At 47.8% G+C, this 22,437-nt stretch overlaps 6 protein-coding genes across 6 annotated transcripts; 5 read left to right on the top strand and 1 right to left on the bottom strand.

Moving 5' to 3' along the window:
• The first annotated feature begins 788 nt into the window (after window positions 1–788).
• F4807DRAFT_424667 (uncharacterized protein) lies at window positions 789–4,016 on the top strand. The gene is made up of 2 exons (XM_047997892.1): window positions 789–1,703; window positions 1,769–4,016. The coding sequence occupies exons 1-2, from the start codon at window positions 1,357–1,359 to the stop codon at window positions 3,555–3,557; spliced, it is 2,136 nt and encodes a 711-aa protein (XP_047854378.1). The 5' UTR covers window positions 789–1,356; the 3' UTR covers window positions 3,558–4,016.
• On the top strand, window positions 3,993–5,758 carry F4807DRAFT_460151 (Zn-dependent exopeptidase; the record flags this gene model as incomplete). The annotated part of the gene is made up of 4 exons (XM_048001481.1): window positions 3,993–4,011; window positions 4,079–4,104; window positions 4,476–4,670; window positions 4,745–5,758. The coding sequence occupies 4 exons, from the start codon at window positions 3,993–3,995 to the stop codon at window positions 5,756–5,758; spliced, it is 1,254 nt and encodes a 417-aa protein (XP_047854377.1).
• A 743-nt stretch (window positions 5,759–6,501) lies between these two features.
• On the top strand, window positions 6,502–8,855 carry F4807DRAFT_460150 (IQ calmodulin-binding motif protein; the record flags this gene model as incomplete). The annotated part of the gene is made up of 4 exons (XM_048001480.1): window positions 6,502–6,804; window positions 6,860–6,966; window positions 7,024–8,281; window positions 8,382–8,855. The coding sequence occupies 4 exons, from the start codon at window positions 6,502–6,504 to the stop codon at window positions 8,853–8,855; spliced, it is 2,142 nt and encodes a 713-aa protein (XP_047854376.1).
• A 2,669-nt stretch (window positions 8,856–11,524) lies between these two features.
• F4807DRAFT_424664 (uncharacterized protein) lies at window positions 11,525–13,175 on the top strand. Its single transcript, XM_047997891.1, has 2 exons — window positions 11,525–12,089; window positions 12,169–13,175. Exons 1-2 carry the CDS (start codon window positions 11,899–11,901, stop codon window positions 12,878–12,880), a joined length of 903 nt encoding a protein of 300 aa, XP_047854375.1. The 5' UTR covers window positions 11,525–11,898; the 3' UTR covers window positions 12,881–13,175.
• On the bottom strand, window positions 13,176–15,449 carry F4807DRAFT_424661 (Vps36-domain-containing protein). Its single transcript, XM_047997890.1, has 3 exons — window positions 15,204–15,449; window positions 14,979–15,114; window positions 13,176–14,924 (listed from the first exon to the last, which is right to left on the bottom strand). The coding sequence occupies exons 1-3, from the start codon at window positions 15,302–15,304 to the stop codon at window positions 13,227–13,229; spliced, it is 1,935 nt and encodes a 644-aa protein (XP_047854374.1). The 5' UTR covers window positions 15,305–15,449; the 3' UTR covers window positions 13,176–13,226.
• Window positions 15,450–15,978: 529 nt separating this feature from the next.
• F4807DRAFT_76035 (SAC3/GANP/Nin1/mts3/eIF-3 p25 family-domain-containing protein) lies at window positions 15,979–18,311 on the top strand. The gene is made up of 3 exons (XM_048003457.1): window positions 15,979–16,346; window positions 16,410–17,649; window positions 17,705–18,311. Exons 1-3 carry the CDS (start codon window positions 16,280–16,282, stop codon window positions 17,916–17,918), a joined length of 1,521 nt encoding a protein of 506 aa, XP_047854373.1. The 5' UTR covers window positions 15,979–16,279; the 3' UTR covers window positions 17,919–18,311.
• The last annotated feature ends 4,126 nt before the right edge of the window (window positions 18,312–22,437 follow it).

The following is a 22,437-nucleotide window of genomic DNA, read 5'->3' as shown; positions in this document are numbered from 1 at the left end:
TACTTGCCGTGATGACGATAATAACTATATTTCCATCAGCTGGTCTGCGAAGTCAGCTGAATCAGAGCATGTGCACTAGATGTCTCTGTGTAATTAACCTGTAAATTATGCAATTGTCTACATAGTATATAGAAATCTAACAGGAAGGGCTCCCCAACGCCTGATTGTCTTATTTCAACCATCGCGTGTGGGGGTGGCTTTTTCCGCTGCAGAGCCTCATGCGACAGCAGCTATAATACAGGTATTGTCTCGCTTATCTATCATCTGACCAAGAACCGCTAAACTTTTGAATCAAGTTTTCAATGCATCAAAAGACGTAATAGTTCAATTTATGCTTGGGGGAGCCGTCGAAGAATACTTGCATGTTAGTGATTTACCGTGGATGACGAAGCCTACAAACCTGATGTAACTCACCTGCCGTTAGGTACGTAAAGTTCATGTAATGTTGGATATGCGGGACGCGATACGTTATGGTTGGTATGCTCCTCCCGTCTTACATACTACATAGTACAGTATCTCCTGGGGCTGCATATGTAATGTATGTATTCGCCCTAGTGTAAGAGCAGAACACCTGCAGGGATTCTGCAGCTATCGTGCACCTGATGGCCGTCCAACTCGTGGGTATCCAACCACATCTCTATACGTCGGACCAATCGTAGACAACACAGCTATATGTAGATAATCTGTACTAAAAGGAGGCGAAGCAGATCACAAATAACGCTCAAAAATTCTCAGAGTTATGGATCTTGGTTGTATGTACACTAAATGGCCAGAGAGCGGTTATGCTTTGAACGAATCAGGTCAAATATTCCGAAGATTTAAATGCTGTAATTACGGATGATGTACCAGCGTACCTTACCGGGGCATTGGACGGAAGTAGCAGGAATTGGCCAAGACCCTAGCTCACTACGTAGTAAAGGCTACCTTCCCATGTCGGCGTTGTGGGCATGTGGGGTGCAATCATTTGCGAGAGGGCCGTTCCTCCCTTGAAGTTCGTTCCAGCCCACCAAATAGGAGATTCCGTCATTCTTTTTGGTGGAGTCCTATCAAGTATCCAGTTTTGCACTCATCTCGAGTCCTGGTAAATCACGACCCTCCACTTCTTCAAGTTTGTCTTGGCTTTTTCCAGGCCTAGCCTTCCTTTTCATCACTCCTTTTCATTCTTTTTATTATCTTTCACTATCTCCTACATAGAAGACGTCTGGTTCTTTTTCTGCCTACCGTTGGACCGAACGGGATGCTGAGGAGACTAGGTTTGCGAATCGCTTCAGGATTAATTTGCGAAGGATAATTCACCTACGCGTCTCGGTCGTTTCTCTCGTTTCTCCCATTTCTCACCCATTTCCTACCGTCGGGATGGGTCCGATTAAAAATGCCTTGTCTTTATTACCTTCTTTTCGTCTTCCAGGATCCGGATCCAAAGTTAAGTATGAGGAATTGCCTTCTCATGACATGAGCCATGCCAGTTCACCTCTCGACGAGTCGCCTATATTATTAGATTCCCGACGCAAAGGAACACCTGCACCCCGTCGTCGATTCGGATTAATATTTCGTACATCACCGAAGAGATTGGTTATCATCACACTCACTGTTTTCCTCGCATTCGTTTTAATCGCAGGAGGAAGTTTTCGGGCGCGTCGCTACTATGCAGAGAAGGATAAGGCTGATGAGAGAATTCCTTATCATTGGGAAGCATATGACCGGTAAGATAACATCATGCCTCAAGAAATAAAACTTGTGACGGCAATGTCTAACATGTGGTGTATAGGTTGAATGGTTTCTACAATGGCGTTCGCACCCTTGTGAATTACACAGACTGGGTTCCTGAGCAGCAAGCAGCACCAAAGACAAAGATCAAGATCAACAAGACTCCGCCTCTCGACCCTGTTGTTGTTAACCCTTATCCTTTTGAGTCTGAAGAGTATCTCGATGTTCACCAATCTCCTAAAAGATGCTATTTAGATGAGAATGAAGTGTATGAGGCCCCCGATGTTTTTGCCTATCCTGGAATCCCTGCCGGCATGACAGCCCCATACTGGGGATCGTATGAGAGCCTTCAAATTGCGCCGGACAGGTGTTGGGAGCGGTTTGGTCGGTTTGGACCATATGGTTACAGTTACAATCCTGCCGAAGGAGGACTTGGACTTGCAAACAAATCAGCGCATGCAGGAGCCGAAAAGGTCCAAGAGATGTTCACCAAGATCGACTACCGCGGTGTAAATTGGGGCGAGGCGCAAAAGAGGTGTTTCAAGAAGAATCAGGAACGGTTCAGCCCTGACTCAGTAAATGCTGATGGGACGCTGTTGAAAAAGAAGGTCAAGAGATCAGCCTATGTATTGCGCACGTGGACGGGATACCAGTACACCGACATCCAACTTTTGTCGCTGCGAGCCATGATTAACGAATTGTCTCTGAAATCTGGTGGGGAGTATGACGTGCATCTCCTAGTTCACGTCAAGGACGATTCGTTGCCGATTTGGGCGTCCGAGGAGCTTTATAACCAGACACTTAGGGCAAATGTACCGGAGGAGTTCTGGGATATTACAACATTGTGGTCGGAACAGTTGATGCGGACTTACTATCCTGGTCCATTCCGTCCGGAAGACAATGTCGAGAATCATTCGAAGGGTGACATCCACGGCGTATATAGAAGTGCTCACTTTGCCTTACAGTGGTTCGCTCAGCAACACCAGGAATATGATTTCTTTTGGAACTGGGAGATGGATTTAAGATACACCGGCCATTATTACGAGTTCCACAATGGTGTTTCTAACTGGGCGGCTGAGCAGCCGCGAAAGCTGTTGTGGGAGAGGAGCTCGCGATTCTGGATACCCGGTGCTCATGGTCCTTGGTCCAAGTTCTCCGAGCTCGTCGAACGAGAGACTGCGGAAAGAAACGAGCAGCCAGTTTGGGGACCGGTGGAATTCCCGACTGGTGGTTATGAAAAACTCCCGTCTCCCGAAAAGAATACGCCGCCGACGAAGTTCGAGGAAGATGATTACAAATGGGGTGTTGGTGAAGATGCGGACCTGATTGTGTTCGATCCGCTGTTTGACCCGGCAAAGACAAATTGGGTGTTCCGCAACGATGTATCCGGTTACAATACGTCTGTTGAAACGCCACCTCGCCGTGTAGCAATCATCACAGTTGCGCGACTCTCCAGAGAATTGCTCAACACCATGCATGAAGAAACATATCGGCTGCACCACACTATGTTTCCAGAGATGTGGCCGCCGTCTGTTGCGCTTCACCACGGATACAAAGCCGTCTATGCTCCACATCCAGTCTACTTCGACCGAAAATGGCCGTTAGACATCATGGACAAGACCTTCAACTACCCGTCTGCACCGCACGAGAGCCCATTCGGTTGGGGCGAACACAATATGCAAGGCGGTAGTTTCTACTACAACGCAGGTTTTAGCGGCGCACTCTGGCGACGGTGGCTGGGAGCTAAGGAGAATGGCGAGGGCGGCAAGAAAACCGAGCAGTCCAAATCAGACCGCATGTGTCTCAGGGGAATGCTATTTCATCCTATCAAGTCCGAGAGTGTCGAGTAAGGTGTCGTTGATAATTGTCGTTGTCTGATTTTGGCGTATTATGGCGTTTTAGGAGGGGAAGGATGCCGAGCACAGGTTGTCTGGTTTACGTGAAGGCATTTAGACATTTGCAGAGATGGCGTTTTCGTTTCCCCTATCCATGGCATCATCCGGCATTTGAGACTACGGTCTTCTCTTCGCATCGTATTGCGGGTTTTTGATACCCTTCCATTTGTGGACGACACCTTTTTCTATTCTTTTGCCCTATTAATGAGATCGATATAAACACAGCCGCCAGGATTGCTGAGATAACCTAGAGAGGGCATGCTGATGATGGAGAAACGAGGTTTACATGAAACGCCAGGTCGATAAGTCAACGACAAGTTACATACTCATGTGTATAGCATAACAGGCCTCGGCAACCGAACGTTTAATACCACAAATAATGATGTTAAGATGTCTTGCTGCGTGATTTGTGAGTATTTCGATTAAATTTGTAGCCGAAACATTTGGCTGCCTAACAGTCAGCGCTATCAAGATAGCAGAGGTAGCACAGGAGAATGATTATGTAAGTCAATAGCATAGCTGCTTATATAATACAGAAGCTGTAAGTACCTCGGTACACGTATAGCTCGAATATTAAATTACGTCACTTCAGCCACTGATAAGCACAATGGTGCCTAGCGATGGCCTGTGCTGACAAGGATAGCCAGGAGTGTTACTTAAAGTGCATCAGCTTCCAGATTGGAGATTGGTCACCTGTCAATTGTTGCTGGTCCAACTCCCGCATGACCAGCAAGACATTCAGGAACAACTCCTGGAGCTTTCATCAATCCCTTTTCCATCTCGAGTTTTATTAATAACTGTTTTATCTCAGCATTCATCCATCAATCTTGGTGTCCCTTCTAATCGTCAAAGTGCTGATTCGCCATCATGAAGGCGTCTCTTATCTCGTTCCTCCTGCCGGCGGCAGCTAGCGCTCGCTTCATCGAGGCAAACGAAGTAGTCAACCGCATCCTCCCTTACACGGATGCGCTTCTAGAGAAAGTAGAAGCTCCAGAACGGTACCTCATCGAGCTGTCTCCGGGTAAGACGGCATGGGTAACCGAAGAGGAGAAATGGGAGCTACGCCGTGTATGTATCACCCCAACACCTGATTCTAATGCGCTCTCCCACATCGAGCACGATGACTAATGCAACCATCACAGGGAGGGCTCAACTTCATGGACATCACCGAAAACGGCGACCTTGGTGCGCTACGTACTACTTCGAAATGGACACCGATTTTCCCCGAGAAAGTCCAGCTCCAATCAGAAATCCATCCTCTCTTAAAGACGTTGTCGAAGGACCTGTTACAAGAACACCTCGAGAAGTTTTCGAGCTTCCACACGCGATACTACAAATCGGACTACGGCCGCCAGTCGTCCGAGTGGCTGCTGAAGACGGTACAAGATACAATTAAGGAGGCTGGTTCTGATAAATACGGAGTTAAAGCTGAGCACTTCAAGCACTCGTGGGGTCAAAACTCGGTCATCGCAACGATTCCTGGTCAGTCAAACTCGACTGTCGTCATCGGTGCCCACCAAGATTCCATCAACCTTTGGTTGCCGTCGGTTCTTCCGGCCCCCGGTGCCGACGATGATGGAAGTGGTACTGTCACCATTCTCGAGGCCTTCCGCGTCCTTCTATCCTCAGAGAGCGTCATCAAGGGCAATGCGTCGAACACAATCGAGTTCCATTGGTATAGCGCCGAGGAAGGTGGCCTCCTTGGTAGCCAGGCAATCTTTTCGGAATACGAAAAGCAGGGCCGTGATATCAAGGCCATGCTTCAGCAAGACATGACAGGCTACGTCCAAGGAACGCTTGATGCAGGAAAGCCTGAGAGTGTTGGTGTGATCACAGACTTCGTTGACCCCAGCTTGACGGCCTTCATTAAGAAGGTCATCGAGGAGTACTGCGAAATCCCGTGGGTTGAGACCAAGTGTGGTTATGCTTGCTCCGATCATGCGTCTGCCTCCAAGGCTGGTTACCCTTCCGCTTTCGTGATAGAATCGACCTTTGGCGAGTCGGACCAGCACATTCACAGCACGGACGATTTGATCAAATACCTCTCATTCGACCACATGCTTCAGCATGCGCGCATGACTCTTGCGCTCGTCTACGAGCTAGGCTTCACTGATTTTGAGGGGCTGAAGAACGAGAACGAGATGGGTGAGCTATAAAGCAACCCTGTTTCTTCAGACATATCCATGCAACAATTAGTATTGCTTATCAGGAGCATATGGGAATTATTGGAATTTTTCGAACACTCGATGGGCGCATTGGGATAATAGTAGATTAGGCCTTATTTGTGTACGGCTACCAGATGCTTAGAGCGATTTACGGAATCAATACGTAGAATTGAATTGAATTCACTTTGATCCGAGGTTGTTCCTTGTTCCTTATTATACTGCGTACATACATCAGGGGGAACTTCTATGGGACAATTACACGAGGCAAGGGGGCATCGGCACCTACCTCATCTCAGCCGCTTTCAGCACAAAGCCGATTATCCGGGAAGGATAACTCGGGAGACTCGAGCTTGCGTCATTCTTTTCTAAAGCTTACCCAGGCTGCAGCTGCTATTAGCTACACCTCTTCAACAGCCACATCACCCCTGGCAGCTCTGGCCGCACTAAATCTGAATTATCTGACTTATTCCCAAGTCTTGGCATCATAGGTCGTAAAAGTCTTGTTTTAACCTCCAAGGATCATGTCACTCATACTTGCATTTGTCGTACCTACTTATATCTCATCTTGTCTGGCTTAAATCACAGAAAATTCATTGGAAGATGCTAATTCTCCCAGATTATCACTTTGGCTTGAAAGTTACATACGTCGAACCCGGATGATTTTGTTCTATTAGTCTTTCGTCACATTTACGCATCTCAAACTTATTCCCGGTAGCAGGTTGGCACGTTCAATTATGTCCGAGCTCCGAGATTCCAATGTGCCGACTGAATCTTCGTACAAGATCGGCGAGCACGTATACGAATTATGTCGTTCATCAGAAAGCGTCTCGTCTATCCTAGCTCAGGATTCATCTTTATCCCCTGGCGAGGCGTGGAAGAAGTTGACTGAACATCACGACCATGGACCTAAGAGCCCTAAGAGTCCCAAAGGGGACGTCCATGATATTGGAAAAGGTGTTCTCGACCTTCAAGAAATAGAGAGGACTCGAAGTTGTGGGAAATGGGGCTCACAAGAGCCTAGTGATTTATTTATCAGAGTCAGTTTAACAATGTCCCATCATACCAGAATGCAGCAAGTTAATATCGTTGAAGATGTACCACGATGCTCTTTGCACACTTAACGATGACCTAGCAAATGGTATGGTAAGCCCATCACTCATGGGTAGCAGCGGTACCATGCCATTGACTATCACTTCTGTGTAAGTATATGAAATGCCAAATTTATCTTTCGCGGACGAATTCTGACTTTAATGAAGTGTCCCTGATATCGTAAGGCATATGTCCAACCTCATTGTCCGCGCTGAAAAAGAAGTGTTTCTCGCAACCAATTTTTGGCAGAATGGCGTGGCCTCCAAATACATCACGAATGCGATTAAGGAATTGTCGCACCGCGCAGGCGAACGGGGGGCCAAGATCGTCATGAAGATCATCTACGACCGCGGAAGCCCAAAACAACTCTTGGAGCCACATTACACGGTCCCTGAGAGCGAGTATACCGGCAAAGCTGTTGCACTACCAGCTCCGCATGAGATCCCCAACATCGATCTACAGGTCATCAACTACCACCGCCCACTCCTAGGCACTTTCCATGCCAAGTATATGATCATAGATCGTAAAGTCGCTGTCTTGCAAAGCAACAATATTCAAGACAACGATAATGTGGAGATGATGGTGCAGCTCGAGGGCCCAATCGTCGACTCTATGTACGATATGGCGCTTCTGAGTTGGCATAAGAAGCTCGAACCGCCGCTACCAAATCTCAATTCTCCCGCAGCTATGAGCGGAAGTGGGAGCTTCGATGCTAGCCATGCAGCCACTTTTAGTGCGGAAGGCGCCATCAAAGGCCACGCCGCGGTTGTTGACCCAGACAAGCTGCTCAAGAGAAATGGTGAAGGTTTAGAAGTCCTTGAGCGGAAGCAGCCGTGGGAAGTGGTAAACAATATCAACGGCACGGCTGGTTCATCTTCCTTGGACGGTGATATAGAAGGATCCAATGGCCCCCAAGACAGGATTATTGGAGCAGAACACGATCCTGAGACAAGTAATTCTGCCATATCACCGGAAATGCTCCCGGAACACACTGCAGATGATCCTCATTACGACATCAATCTCGCAGACGAGATTCAGCGTGTGCAAGCCTCCATAAGCTCGCAACCAGGCGATGCGCACATGCGGGCAGTAACGCGACATCTCAACCACACGGTAAACGAAGGGTTTGAGGGAAACGCGCCCGATTGCGACCCGCGAGACGAGATGACTCCTTATGTGCCTCACCCGGCGCATGAACCTTTCCCCATGGCTCTTGTGTGCCGACCGCCCTACGGTCCGCCAAACCACGCCTCTGTGTCGAACCCGCAGAACGCGGCGTGGCTGTCAGCTCTAAGGAACGCGCAGAAGAGTGTCTTTATCCAATCACCAACGTTAAATGCCGAGCCCCTAGTTCCCGCCATTGTGGAGGCGTGTGAACGCGGTGTTGACGTATATTGTTATATCTGCCTTGGATATAATGATTCTGTAAGTAATATCTTCCTACCCATCAACCTCTTCATAATTCTTTATTGCCCTCGCACAACCGTTCGTGTCGCAAACACATCAACTAACCCACACATTTCAGGGCGAAATGCTCCCCATGCAAGGTGGCCACAATGAAGCCATCGCGCATAACCTTTACAACAACCTCCTCTCGCCCACCGCCAAGCCGCGCCTCCATTGGTACTGGTACGTTGCGAAAGACCAAACCGCGCCCATCACGGCGGCCAAGAAACGCCGCAGCTGCCATATCAAGCTATTCATCGCGGACGAGCATGTCGGTATTATCGGCAACGGAAACCAGGACACGCAGAGCTGGTTCCACTCCCAGGAGATCAACGTCATGATCGACAGCTCCCTGATCTGTCGCGGGTGGATCGAAGCGCTGAGGCGTAACCAGAACACGCATCTATACGGAAGAGTAGACGAGGACGGAGTGTGGAGGGATGGACAAGGGAAGGAGTCCGATGGCGCGACGGGTGTCGATGCGGGTAGGTTTGGTTGGGCAAGAGGCTTCCTCGGTGCGATTAAAAGGGTTCAGGGAACTGGTGGGTTTTAGGAATGGCGAGAGATGACGGGACGGTGAAAGGGGTGCCATAGGGTAACGGGGTAACAGGTTGAAGAGAACGGGGTTGGTGGGTGAGCAGTAGTATTGGCGTAGATTCGGTATAGGGGTTGAGTTTAGATGTCAGTTTCCTTTGTATCCCGGTAGGGTCATATTCGGGATTTGGTCATTATCAAGCATTTTAGGAAGTAGTGCCGCTAATAGATAATTATGAGGGAACTTCTTTATCCAACCGCTGTTCTTGTGTCTAGGGAGTCAATAATGGGATTGTGAACACGGCCCATGGATGATCCCAAACACTTTTTTTTTTTTCCTTTCAGCGAAACGACTCTGAATTCATAGTATAGATCTTGATGACATAGTTGCGAAGTGAATTCTAGAGTAGGTGTCCAGAGGAAAATTGACAACCCTCTGAGTAAGCAGACCTCTGTTGTTAGTTGAACGTTTCGAACGTCCCGGTGGTCCTGGAGTTCATTTTGCTAATACGCAATTGAATAATACCCAGCAGCTCTCTTCATTTTCTAGATCTGAGATCTACGTAAGATCCACCATATGGATACCGCTACAGGGGTATTAATGCGGTTCACAGGGTTATGTAGTGGGGGACCCAAGCTGCTGGGGACGCTAATATTTGCCAAGGAATCTCGATTTTAACGAAATGACGCCAACCCAAAAAATCGCAGTCCAGTATCATACAGAATTCAATAGCACAGCTTCTATTTTTATCTATACCATCTGGTTAATGTACAGAAATTGGTGAAGGAGTGTCTAAGCAGGTATTTACCTGCTTTTCGGCGGCATCACGATCCTCAAATGTATAAGAATCCTCTGTCTCAGTCTTGTCTGCAAAGGTACCCGTGTACCTGTTAAACCAGGCAAAGATATGACGTTGGTTTCAGAGTCTAACCTACATGTTCCTGATTCTGTGGTATGAGTCTTGAGACACCAGGAGTTTAGATGGTGCTCCCAGTGCTTGGAGGGTATGGAAGGCGCCCAATTCCACCATGAATGGGCGCCGATAGTCGTCGGTACTATGACTGTGGTGAAGGAGCTTACTTAAAACGTAATAAACGTCCGAAGAATAAGCCCCAAAAATATCTTGTCCCAGCTTCTATCAGTAGATGTGACCAATCTTTGATATATATCAAACTCATAGTTATTATCGTAAATATGGAGCCCTGAGGTTAATAGTACTAGCACAAGCGTTATGTAGAGGCTTCTTGATTTGCCAGCCATGAGGTTCTTCCCATAGAATAGAAGATGAGTAGAATCATGTGGTCTTTATCAAGTTGAACGCTACCGCCTCCAAATCGATTTATCTGTTGATCTTCTGTTGACCTGAGAAGTATACCATGTTGTAGTTTAAGATAGTCAAATCTTTCTTGAATACATTCTTCTATGAAAGGTACGGAGTCAATAACCCAACAACCTAAATGCTAAAAATACCTACTTGCTCACTATTTCGGCTACCTACCTCTAAGATATATCCATACTTAGCAAGGACCTGCAGGAAACAATTAACCGTTAATTAACGGTTTATTTATTTAAACCATAAATATATGGTTTATTTTACTTTGACGTTTATTTATCCGGGCGTTTATAAAATTAAACGATTACTTGCATTCTATTGTTAAATATCCTTAAACGTTTGACTTTGAATAACTGTTTTTAGTTGGGAATAGCTTCAATAGGTGTGTGTAATTGTCCTGGTATTCTAGCTATCCTGGTCTATTCTGGTCTACCTCTTGATCTAAGTGTGTGTAGCTATTTTGATATTTTGAGCCTTTGATCCTAAGGTGTGTGTAGCCATTCCAATCGTTCTAGTCTAACTGTTTTGATCTCATTGTGTTACTTGCCTTCAAGTTTTATATATAAGACTTTACTCCCACCTACCTACTTATACGCCTTCTTCTTCTTCAAAACTTCAAGTGCTCCAAGGTCCAGTTTTTAAAGAAGTCTTCAAAAACCTACCTACCTACCTACCTACCTACCTAGGACCTATCAGGATCATCTCCAGGAACTCCAGGACCTTTAGGACTCTTATTTGCCAGCGGTGCTTACTTACGTATTGGTGAGGCTTAACAAGTAGGTATCGCGATTGCAACGCTTATAGGTAGGTCTGTATTCCTGTAGTTGTAGATATCGTAGAAGGCCTGTTTGGCCTGAATAGATTTAACCTGACCTGACCTGACCTGCCCTGACCTGCCCTGTTTGCCCTGTTGGTTCCAAGGTTACACCTACTCCCGTTAGTTCCCAGCCTTCCCGTTAAGGTACATCTAGAGCTTCAAATAAACGATTGAATCTTCAAACGTTTAAGTTTAGATCAAATATAAAAACACATATAAACGTTTATTTAAAAAGATGGTTTCTCAGTGGTTTCTCTATTCCCAAACGTTTATTTTTTCGAACCATAAATTAACCGTTAATTAACGGTTAATTGTTTCCTGCGGATCCTTGTACGGTATCTAGTCCAAGATGAATCTTCGGCAGCGACGATAGGGGGTTATACTATTGCGTTGGGTAATCGCTTATGTAACACATTTAGCCGAAAGTCTACCATATCAGATCTCAGATCTCATCCTTGGCGCTCTCTTCCCCGAGTTTAGTTTGGCAGGGTTTCTTTTAGAGCATGTCCGGTCTCGGGGCAAAGCTTAGAAAACTGCCGCTTCTCAATGGATGAACATCAACGACTGCATATTGCGTAACGGACAATAAGCTGAACTTTGATCTATCAATGTGCGTTAATACGCCCATAATACCAGCTCCCTCTCTTTGTAACATCCCTTACGCGTAAAGGGGAGCGAATTAAAGGACTTCATCAAAGTCCTCTAATTTATAAGTCAATCATTTGTCAGTGCATACACTTAAATGCGAAGTCCCGATGTCTCCGTCAACTTATCCCTCTCATTTCTCCTTTTCGTGAATTCTCGCCGGGGTAGATTTAGCGAGTGATTCGTGGGCAGAGCTCGAAGAGTTGGAGTAGACGCGGTATTTAAATAGATACAAAGTCGGTGTTACCGTCGAGAAGCATCTAGCCATGCCAATACCGTCAACGTCCCTCATCCCGACCCCTGCCAAAAGCGCCGTCGACATGCCACCATCGAAGCTCCAGCAGCAGCAGCAGCAGCAACGGAACACGAAGAACCTCGGACTTCGACTAGGTGCCGACTTTCTGAGCGCCTCGTGCGCCGCGTCGATGGTCGCGCCCCTGATAACCATAATTGACAGGTAAAGCGGACCGCGTTCAATCCGATAAAGCCTCTCCTTCTAAACATATCCGCTAACCACCTCCCCCCAACATGTAAAGATCGATAATGGAAAACGCATCCGGCCGAAACACCCTCTCCGCCAGCCTAAAGTCCTCCTTCCGAACCCTACTCCTGCGCCCGCACACCCTCCTCTTCTCGAAGCCGGTGGCCCTGATCTTCATGCTATACGGGGGCACGTACCTAACGGCCAACACGCTCGACACGGCCTCATCCACAGCGCGCAACCTACCCGCCACGCACGTCACGACAGGAACTTCAAAGTTCGCCGCCTCGAGCGCCGCCAACGTCGGGCTGTGCGTGTACAAGGACCAAGTCTTCGTCAAATTGTACGGGCCCGGTGGCCCGCCGCGCCCCGTGCCCTTGCCGAGTTACCTGCTCTTCACGATGCGCGACTGCCTGACCATCTTCGCGTCCTTCAACGTGCCGCCTCTGCTGGGGCCGCTGTTGACGGAGCGCATGGGCCCCGCGCTGCGGGAGGCGGTGAGCGGGACCACCGTCGCGCAGTTCGTGGCGCCGGCCGCGGTGCAGATCGTCTCGACGCCGGTGCATTTGTTAGGCTTGGATATGTTTAACCGACCGACGACGATGGGGGGCGGAGGCGGGGTGTCGTGGGCGGACCGCTGGACGCAGGTTCGGAAGAATTGGGCGATTAGCACGGCGGCGAGGATATGTAGGATTGTTCCGGCGTTTGGGTTGGGTGGGACGGTGAATACGAAGGTACGGAGGAATTTGATGGAGAGGTTGGCTTGAAAAGAATAGTAAAGCCGTGGGTTTTTTGTTTGGTGGGAAGTGGCACCTGGTACGCAACGGGTTTTGGGATGGCGTTTCGCGGACGATGGGTTACAGGGGGCGGATATCAAAATAGTGCGGGCTAGGTATGGTACGGGTATGGTAAACGACGGTTCTAAGATAGAAATTAATATATATCGATGGGTTGGGATGTAAAGAGCAAAGCAATAAGCTCTAGTATGGTATACTTGGAGGTTGGCACAACTTAACGAAGGCTACGACACATTGTTCAATAGAAATTTAACTAAGCAGGAATGCTTCATTGGGCATTCAATTTGCATCTCTGGTCATGATCTAAGGTGTTTATCTAAAGCAAACCAGCTGTACTCAAGGCCTCGATGATCTTGTCTCCGTCACTACGTTGCCGCGGCCTATTACGATATTCTCCCGTGTCGATGTAGTTTTCCCAGAACTTGAGACCCTCGATGCCCTCCTCACGACAGAGAACTCCTTTTTCTTCGGCCATCTCGAGCTCCTCTTCGGCAACGCCAATACTCCATCCGAATCGTTCGGCGGCATCCTGTGCAGTAACGCCGCGACCGAACTCCTGCCAATCCCAGGTAACATCTCTATCTGGCGGGATATCATGTAGATCCCGGAGCCACGCCAGTAATGCCTTAATTGTAGTTCCGTCCGTCTGATCGCGACTCTGGACAACCATCACCCCACTCTTGAAAGTACGTAGTCGAACTGGCAATCTCAATTTACCCCACATACGGGCAGCCTTTTCGAAGTCGTTGGGACTTACAAGCTCAACGCCTCCGCGAGCACGGTTGAACATAGCCCATAAATCGACTAGGCTAATAATTCCGCCAGCTTTCTTGAGTACACCTCTGGCGTCGTCTGTTAGGAACTCTGCAAGATTTCTAGCCAATTCGGATAAATAAAGCGATTCAGAACCCGAGCCACCAACAATGTCCTTGGTAGTCACCAGTCCCAACTGGCTAGCGGACTCGGCGAGCAAGGCGTTTGCTTCGGATGTTGCCTTTTCGGTGCCGCCGTTGACCTGTCGAGAGAATGACTCTGCAAGCGCTACAATCTCTTTGGCAGAAGCCATCAATGCTTCAAGGTCCTCGAAGGCACTTCCAATGACCAATTCGTTGTTCTTGCGCCTGTCTAGGCCCATCTTCTCTAATCCAGCGATGCCGGCAGTCTTGTTTCGACTAGTTCCTGATCCCGACGCCGATAATGAATCGGAGCGTACATCATTGGAGCCTCCGTTGGGGACAGGTGGTGCTTCTTGCAAAAGCCATTTACGCTGGGTCATAGAGCTCTTCAATCGCTCGTAGAATATCTTATCCCCTCCGCCTCGGAAAGACACCTTGACACTCTCTGGATTCTCTAAGCCAGCAACACTAGCCACATTGAGTGTAGGCCCCGGCGAATCTGTTCTTGGTTGACCAGCTACAGCGGCTATGGGAACATCGTGGGAGATTAGGGGCGCGCCGCATATCTCGCAAGACAGAAGAGAAGGGTGGTTGAGGAAAGTGCAACGAGGACATTGAAAGCCATCCGAGGTTGCTGAGCCAGTCCTCCTATTTGGCGAAGAAACGCCTCCTTCCGGGCCGCCGACGTCATTGGCTGCCAGGCCGGTACTCTGTGGTCGAGACGGAAGCGCAAACGGCGACTGATGTGTAGGCGCAGAAGAGGTCACCTGTCTACTGGTGGCATTGGATATAGAGGCTTTAAGGATGTGTGTCAATGCCGGCTTGATGCCACATGCCAGGCACGGTGGTAGTGGGGTATGCGCATTTGCTGTCGTTGGGTCGAAGTTGGACGGAACCGGGTTCGGGAAACTGCATATCGTACATATCCATGTCGCCGAGGCAGTCTGAGGCGTGCTGGTAGAGGGGGAACGGAATGCGGAATCGGATGCTGGCGAAGGCGATGCTCCACCGTTCCGAGAAGCTGTAGATGTCGCTGCCACCGCTCTAGATTGGAGAGAACCTCGCTTGGCTGGTTTTGGGATGAGAGTTACCTTCGGGGAAGATTTAAGGAATCCCGCCTGTTAAGATCTCAGTTAGTACAAGGCTATTGTTTTCGGGAATATGGGTCGTACGTAGAATTCGTATCGTTCTACGTCTTTCAGATCTAGAGCAACGGAGTGCTTTCTAGGCTCCTGTTTATCGACGTAGCATATTCGATGTGAAGTCAGGTAGACTTGACCATTTTGCTGATTGGCTAGTTTGTATTTTCTACCGATGTGAATATAATAGCAACGGTTAGCAACTTGAGCAATATTCAACGTCGTCGCCAATCGCAGACAAATCAATAACAGACTCACCCCTCATAGAGCCCCACGTTGTCCTGGACAAAGAGTAGTACTTCGTCGGGTAGATAGGACGGCCTGAGGGCAGTAGTGAGGTCGATTTGTTTTAAAAACATTCGTCATATCGTTTAGTCTAAAAGAGAGGCAGGATTATAGGAGGAATTCCGGCTAGGCCGAAGTGTTGCTTGTGAATCTGATAGGTGTATGTATGTATGTATATAGGAAAGGAATCTTGGAAGAGTTGAATTGATGCAAGTTGAGATCACCAACCATGTGTTCCTGCTTTCCATGGAAGGTACGTAACTCATTAACTTACCTAAGTACTTTGTACCACTCTTATCAAATCAATCTACAGAAGGCCCACATTGTTATCATGCATAACACCAAGGTTTATTACCACAGACTGAACTGTGCGTTAACTTTCCACTGACAACTTCCCGCCTTTCGTATGGACGGATCTTCATTAACGAATTCTCACACCTAACAGTCAAAAATCAAATTCCACTCCCACGAGATACATGAGACGACAAGTCCACATCGATAGAAAAGGCTTGTAGGTCAGAATACCTTTTGGACCGTCCTGAGTCTCTAGGCTTATCGTCCACATATCAACATCCCTATCCCAGCTCAGGGCTGTAGGTACGTAGACGGCTTATCCTTGCCCTGTACATGCATATCAGCAGACTTTTGCTAATATTTTTAGGTACATATAGTGCACAGACCACTCACAGCACACTAAACCCAATAGCCTTGACGCGACCACTTAACGTTTTTAGGTAAGTGAAGCCAACACACAACTGTCTTAGGTTCTAATTACTGCACCTGACCGCCAAAATTCCCGCGCTTCTCCCGTCTTTCCTCTTCTTAATTCACACATCCACCATCCATCTTTCATCCATCTTTCGTCTTCGCCACACATTTCCCATCTCAGAAATCGTCTTGACGTGAATGTCTTTGTTCACTTAATCTCAAGATAACAAGGCGATAACTCCAGTTTTTTCTATATCGCTTTTCTAAACAGTCGTTTTTCGTACTAACATTTTGACCTCACTAAGCCGTGCTCCGTACCGAACACAATCATCTAGACGACAATGTCTTGGGCATCACCAGCGGCGCCTGGCGTCCAAACAACGCCTTACCCTTATTCATCATCAATCAGTATGCTCACTTTTCAGATCAAGATTGCTTTCTTTATTGATACTAACATATTACTTTCAATAGATACCGCGTATACCGCAGTCCCGGTTCGCTCCGGGTTTGATCATCAAACGTACCCAGTTCAACCACAGTATCCTTATTCCGCTCCTGCTAATCCCCCGCAATCAACAACTACCATGGCCTCTTCCTCGCATCAGCAACAAACTCAGCAGCAGAAGTTCGACTGGCCCGATTCCGTTCGTAGTTATGTGCAGCGCTCCTTCCAGACGTGGAACCTGGACTCCGGTGTGACCCGTGCCGAGATGGAAGCCAAGCTTAAGCAGACTATAAGCTTCACTCAGGATCATGGAACGATGTACACCACGGATTGGAACAGCATGCCTCTACCGCAAGACATCATTAAGTATGAACGCCAACAAGCGTTGAGAGCACCAGCTATGGCACCGGCGACAGCAGCAGCAGCAGCTACCCCAGCTGTTGCGAACCCCAAGAAGAGGAAGTCTTCGGATCTAAGCGGACCTGAACCTACGGTGCCGTGGCGCGATGCCAAGTCGCTTTCCCTCGAGGATCGAATTACCAAACCCGCCATGGACGGCCCTCTATCGGCTAAAAGTAAGTTTCAGAAGAATGCTGAGAAGCGGCAACGCCGCGGTGATGGCGGTTACCAGTCTTCCTACCGATCTCCTAGTCCGCCGCCCCCTGCAGGACCCATCGTTGGTCTCAACGAGAATTTAGAGAAGAGATATCTTCGTCTGACCGCCGCCCCTAAGGCGAAGGATGTCCGTCCTGAGCGCGTTTTGCATCAAACGTTGGACTTGCTGAAGAAGAAGTGGCGTAAGGATGGCAATTATAACTACATCTGTGACCAGTTCAAGTCACTTCGCCAAGATCTGACCGTGCAGCGTGTCAGAAACGAGTTTACCGTCTCCGTTTATGAAATCCATGCGAGAATCGCGTTAGAGAAGGGGGACCTTGGTGAGTATAATCAGTGCCAGACCCAGCTACGTGCTCTCTACAAGGCTGGCCTGAAGGGCAATTCTACCGAGTTCAAGGCGTATCGTATTTTGTATTTCATCCACACCGCGAACCGAACGGCGTTGAATGATGCCATTGCAGATCTAACCACAGCAGAGAAAGAGGAGCGACCCATCAAGCACGCGCTTGACGTACGTTCGGCGTTGGCTTTAGGCAACTATCACAAGTTCTTCCAGCTTTACCTTGACGTTCCCAATATGGGTGCATATCTCATGGATATGTTCATCAAACGTGAACGACTTGCTGCACTTGCGAACATGTGCAAAGCGTGAGTACCCCCCCCCCGAGCCACCCTAGAGAGCCAGGCGCTAATTTGACAACAGATTTAAACCAGATCTTAAGTTACGATACATTACTGAGGAGCTCGCGTTTGAGTCGGACGCTGAAGCTGCCCAATTCATTATCGATCACGACGGCCGAGACTTTCTTGAAGAACGGTCAGAGTACATTGTGTTTCTGACCGGGAAGGCCGGAATGCTCTTCGAGTCAGCTAGAAGTGAAGCATTCCGTAGGGTCGACCTTAGGGGCCAGATCTGATCCGTCTCACATTCTCTTCTTTTTTCATATCCCTTGCGTTTCTCTCTTCGACATTAACAGTCATCATCTCTGGCCCCTGTGACTGCAGCAAGTCACTTTACATCATTCCCTCGTAGACACCCTCTGCAGCATTTCCGAACAATACCACTTCTTGACGTTGACGATATGTCATAAGAGGTAGACGACTCTGGATATTGAAACTTGGCTTTGCCTGAGTTTGAATCCGTGACTCGACTATTGATGTCTCTTTCGAGACCGACCTCTCGTGGCTTACTACATCGGCTTTCGAAAGGCCCTTACATTGACTTTACATCACAGTAAACGGTCGTGATATGCATTGGCATAGGTGGTTGGGGGAGTTTCCGATGGGGTGGTTAGTTTGATTTCAAGGCTGGCGTTTAGCACAGGAACGAAGTTGAGGGCATGAGCTTTTACTGACCACTGGTCAACCTCGGCATCATGTATCGGTGCCTACCCAGTTGAATTATTTGGAGTTCGGCGTTTCTGGACCGAGTGGCCTAGTTGCTTTACCGATACCCTATTGTTCGTCAACCTATTCTGTTGACTGGGAGTTTCGCGGAAGGACTCGACAAAAAGGATTGGCAGGCAGAACTAGTTAAGCCTAGATAAAAGTTCCATAGTCTCAGCATCCGGGGCGCATAGCTGATGCTGAACAGAATTCATCTGCATATTCGTATTCGAGTATACTCTCATCCAGTATATTGTAACGTAGACAGTTGTATCGTTTTACTCTGAGTAATCAATATTCGTAAGACGCCTTTGAAATGCCAAGCAACAGGCGGTGCGGGACCCAGATTGAAAACTTCCAAGCCAGGGGGTTCACTTACCAGAGCTTGAATATTTCATGCCCAACTCGAATTCTCAAAATCATAAATTCCCCATTCCTCAACACTTGTTACGAAGATCGTGCTAGAATGGAAATTAGTTCTGTGGGCTTCATTTATTTTCAGAGCGTAACGCAACTCAAGTGTAAGAGTGAATACATTATCCAGTATTCAGGAGCTGGCAAACTAAAGCATACAAAATTGGTGAACCAGTGTAAATAATCACCGAGGAATATACTGAACCCTCTTACAACTCTTTCTCTCTTACCCCCTTTTCCCATTCACTTTCCCTTTTACTTCTTCGCATTTGACATACTATTAAGGAATGGGACAGCATCAGCGCCGAGGGAGGAAGCTGACGGAGACTTTACAAACCTAAGACATGCATTCCGCCGTATTCTCTCAATAACCCGCGCGACGCGAGCCGGCCAACTCTAGATACCTACCTACTATGTAGCTTACCTGAGAGCGAGCAACCCTTACACGCGCGCGGGATACGTCGCACCGCCTGAAGACAGCAGAGAGGGCCGGGTATACGGGCTAAGGGAACCCGACCGGTGGCCCGCCTTCTTATATCAAATTTCTTTTTCTTTTTTTTTCTCTTTTGCCCCTATTATTTCTTGCCGTATCCTGTCAGATGCGTTTTGCGTGCCGCGAGACCCGCGCGACAGGAAGTCGCACAGATGAGAAAGAGCGCTACAGAAGGGAAATTGGTTGGTTTGTGGCGCTAAGGCTTTTTTTTTTTTCCTAGGTTGCCTAGGTACTGAGGGGAGGGGAGGGAGCCCTGTCCTGTCCTGCAGCGTTTTCTCCCTTGTGATGAGAGCATGTCGATTTCGGTGCCGGTTCGACTTGCCTGGGTCACAAAAAGTAGTTGGGTGAGGCACAAGATTTTTCCTCCATTTTTGGCCTGTTCATGTGTCTCGATCGGGCCCGACCCTTTTTTTTTTGGTAGGCGGAATGGAATGTCCTAAGAGGCCGCCTAGGTTGCTGGACTGTTAGATTGAGGCCTGATTTGGTGTGCGACGAGACATCCATATGACGGTGGTTGTCCTAATTCTGGGGCTTTCGTTATCACGGGGTCCGCATAGCCGACTTACGTGATGAATCAGATCTGACATTCAAAGAACTGAGGTCCTCAGAGTGAACACTGAGATGAGGAGAGATGGAGAAATTGGTAATTCGGCTCCGATGGCGAAGTAAATCAATCTCTTGGCGCGAGTCTCCCGAAGAGATCTGTGATATCGTGTGGCCTGATTATCTACATCACATGCGAGATGCAATCGAGAACTCTAGGTCAAAGCGTAGTAGATGATCCAAGGTGTTCAGCACAGATAGAGGGCACGGATTCACAATGATCGGTTTGCGGGGCCGGTGATAGACGATGTGCTTCCGTTCCCTCGACGAACATCTTCGCAAATCCCAAAGATGCTAAGAGGACGGGCCGTCGAGTTCTTTACGTCGTCACTATGTTTCATCGCTCCGTCCAGTTTCATGCTGCTTAGAAATCGCCGCCGGCAAGGGACGATCCGGTTCGCCTACGCATGAACCATTAAGCACACCGGATATAGCTAGTTTGCGATCTGGATCCTTCTCCTCCGGGTTCCGATCTATTATCTTGGTAGCAGCGCATATGTAATAACTGATTCAATGTTGCTGCTTGTCGTCTAATGTGGCTGACATGCCATGCAGAGAGCAATATTAGCGTCCATTCTAGAAGAGTCGCCGGGAGGTATTCCGGGCTCTACAGGCTGGCCGGAGCAAGTCCGGACAGGGGCTGTGCTGTTCCTTAGATGTTATGCATTACTGGCGGTGGCTGCAATACGTAACGATACAACGTTGGGACGATATATTGAAATATGGTTGGCTCAGTACGTCATCTAGTAGGTTAATTTCTGAAGCATCTGGACACATAGAGTCTGAGAGTACGTAGGTAACGTCCATAGAACCTAGCAGCGACGACTTGCCAAGGCGATTCTTCAAGACGTAAGACATCGTCAAAGCAAAAAGTCACAACGGAATTATGCTTCCTGTAGGAAAGATACCACTACCTGTTTAAGTAGGTGTTATTGACGGGAAGCCGGTCGTTGGATCTATGTGGTAGGGCTTCGTTTATCGAGGATCCAATTAGCTGGGCCTTATAATTATAGTAACGCCTATAAAGCTTAACGGGGACTGCGTGAAGATGCTTCAAGCTAAAAAGTAATAAATATCAGTGGTGTTTCAGACTTGCCCTGCATGCTTTCTAGTTGCATTCGTTTGCTCTAGTGCCGCGTGTGTCTGGGTCTAGCCCATAAAAACCGTTGCTTTTCTCGATAAACCTGATTGCCGTCTCCTAGAAAGGTCGACAGGCCTAACAGGAAATACTGCTGCTGTAGATGTGTTCGCATTTGTTTGGATCAGTTACCGCGTACTCTGCAGAGTCATATATGAACGGTATGTTTGCTGGTATTGGAGGGCATGACGAAACTGGACTGATTCAACCCGATCAATCCCGATCTAGGAGCTTTTTAGTTTTTGTTGCGCTCCCTGTCTATCAAAACTCGAGTCACAAACGACACTTAGTTTCCACTTAGCGATGCATATGTATTATGTAGGTCGCCATGCATGCTGCAAGGTACAATTCTCAAATTTGGTGAACGAGTTCCCCGGGGCGTGGAGTATGCGCAAGGGGTGCCCCCCCAGGCGCTTGAGGTTTAGGTATCGAAGTTAAAGCATGTACGCAGTATTCTTGTTCGACATGAAGCACGACATCCCGGTTCCTATTAGCTTTTAAGTCTGATTTCCCAGTAGAAAATTTTTATATGTTCGTCGAGGGTTTAGTTTGAAGAAAGTTCCCGGGTCAATTATTGGTATTTGGAATATATTGTTCGGTCTTATTATTTGTTTTCGATATGCGGATGCGTTGTCGTGACAGTTGTAGAGTAATGTTATCCGGGATATCCTGACCTTGAAGCTATACGATGCTTTAACACACATCCGACATATTGGAAACTTCGTAAAGCGTATATTCTATTCAAGCCTATCGGATTGCTGGATGGAGAATATTGGATATATTTCCTTTCAGCTTTTAATATTATCGGGTGGCTGTATGAGGTCTTCGTCTGTCAGTTGATTTCAGGGGGACCGAATTCCGATCCTTGTGTGTTTGACGAGCAAACAACCAGAACGGGATGGATTCATGGGATGAATGATTGAATGAAAGAATGACTCAAAATACATCGACTTGGCACGTAGATCCTGTTCGATATATGCACGATTTTCAGAATAGTCAATGCGATCTCTTGTGCTCTTGTGTCAGTCAATCAAATGATCATGACAGTTCCAAGTTGGCGAGTTGGAGACTCGGGATTTACATAATTAGTCAGGGCTGGTGGCGGGGTGAAAGAAGGTAGAAAGTGCAACTATAGACGGTAATAGGCGAGGGAGGGGCTGGAGGGGTAGAGGGGCAAACAATCCGAGGTACCTAAACAACTTCCTGGAAAAGGGAACTAGTGCTTCAACTACGGGTAGCTAAACTCTTATTGAACTATTGGAATGTCATGCCATTAACCTTGGAAGTTGTCAGTTCAATACCTACTATCTACCTAGTAGGTACCTATTATTCAATATTCCACTAACTGGAGTGCGACCCTTACATGGAGGCTCCTCGTTTACCGGCTAATCAAATTGATAAT

The sequence above is a fragment of the Annulohypoxylon truncatum genome (assembly GCF_022578515.1).
Source record: "Annulohypoxylon truncatum strain CBS 140777 unplaced genomic scaffold F4807scaffold_15, whole genome shotgun sequence".
In the NCBI taxonomy this organism is placed as follows: domain Eukaryota; kingdom Fungi; phylum Ascomycota; class Sordariomycetes; order Xylariales; family Hypoxylaceae; genus Annulohypoxylon; species Annulohypoxylon truncatum.
This window is presented reverse-complemented; position numbering and strand designations above follow the sequence as displayed.

Bases quoted from the DNA above. Each gene is read 5' to 3' on its own strand.
- F4807DRAFT_424667 (XM_047997892.1), top strand. From the start codon at position 1,357: ATGGGTCCGATTAAAAATGCCTTGTCTTTATTACCTTCTTTTCGTCTT. The intron at 1,704-1,768 runs GTAAGATAACAT...TGTGGTGTATAG, and splicing joins CATTGGGAAGCATATGACCG to GTTGAATGGTTTCTACAATG.
- F4807DRAFT_424664 (XM_047997891.1), top strand. From the start codon at position 11,899: ATGCCAATACCGTCAACGTCCCTCATCCCGACCCCTGCCAAAAGCGCC. The intron at 12,090-12,168 runs GTAAAGCGGACC...CAACATGTAAAG, and splicing joins CTGATAACCATAATTGACAG to ATCGATAATGGAAAACGCAT.
- F4807DRAFT_424661 (XM_047997890.1), bottom strand. From the start codon at position 15,304: ATGTTTTTAAAACAAATCGACCTCACTACTGCCCTCAGGCCGTCCTAT. The intron at 15,115-15,203 runs GTGAGTCTGTTA...TCACATCGGTAG, and splicing joins AACGTGGGGCTCTATGAGGG to AAAATACAAACTAGCCAATC. The intron at 14,925-14,978 runs GTACGACCCATA...AGATCTTAACAG, and splicing joins TAGAACGATACGAATTCTAC to GCGGGATTCCTTAAATCTTC.
- F4807DRAFT_76035 (XM_048003457.1), top strand. From the start codon at position 16,280: ATGTCTTGGGCATCACCAGCGGCGCCTGGCGTCCAAACAACGCCTTAC. The intron at 16,347-16,409 runs GTATGCTCACTT...TACTTTCAATAG, and splicing joins CCCTTATTCATCATCAATCA to ATACCGCGTATACCGCAGTC. The intron at 17,650-17,704 runs GTGAGTACCCCC...ATTTGACAACAG, and splicing joins CTTGCGAACATGTGCAAAGC to ATTTAAACCAGATCTTAAGT.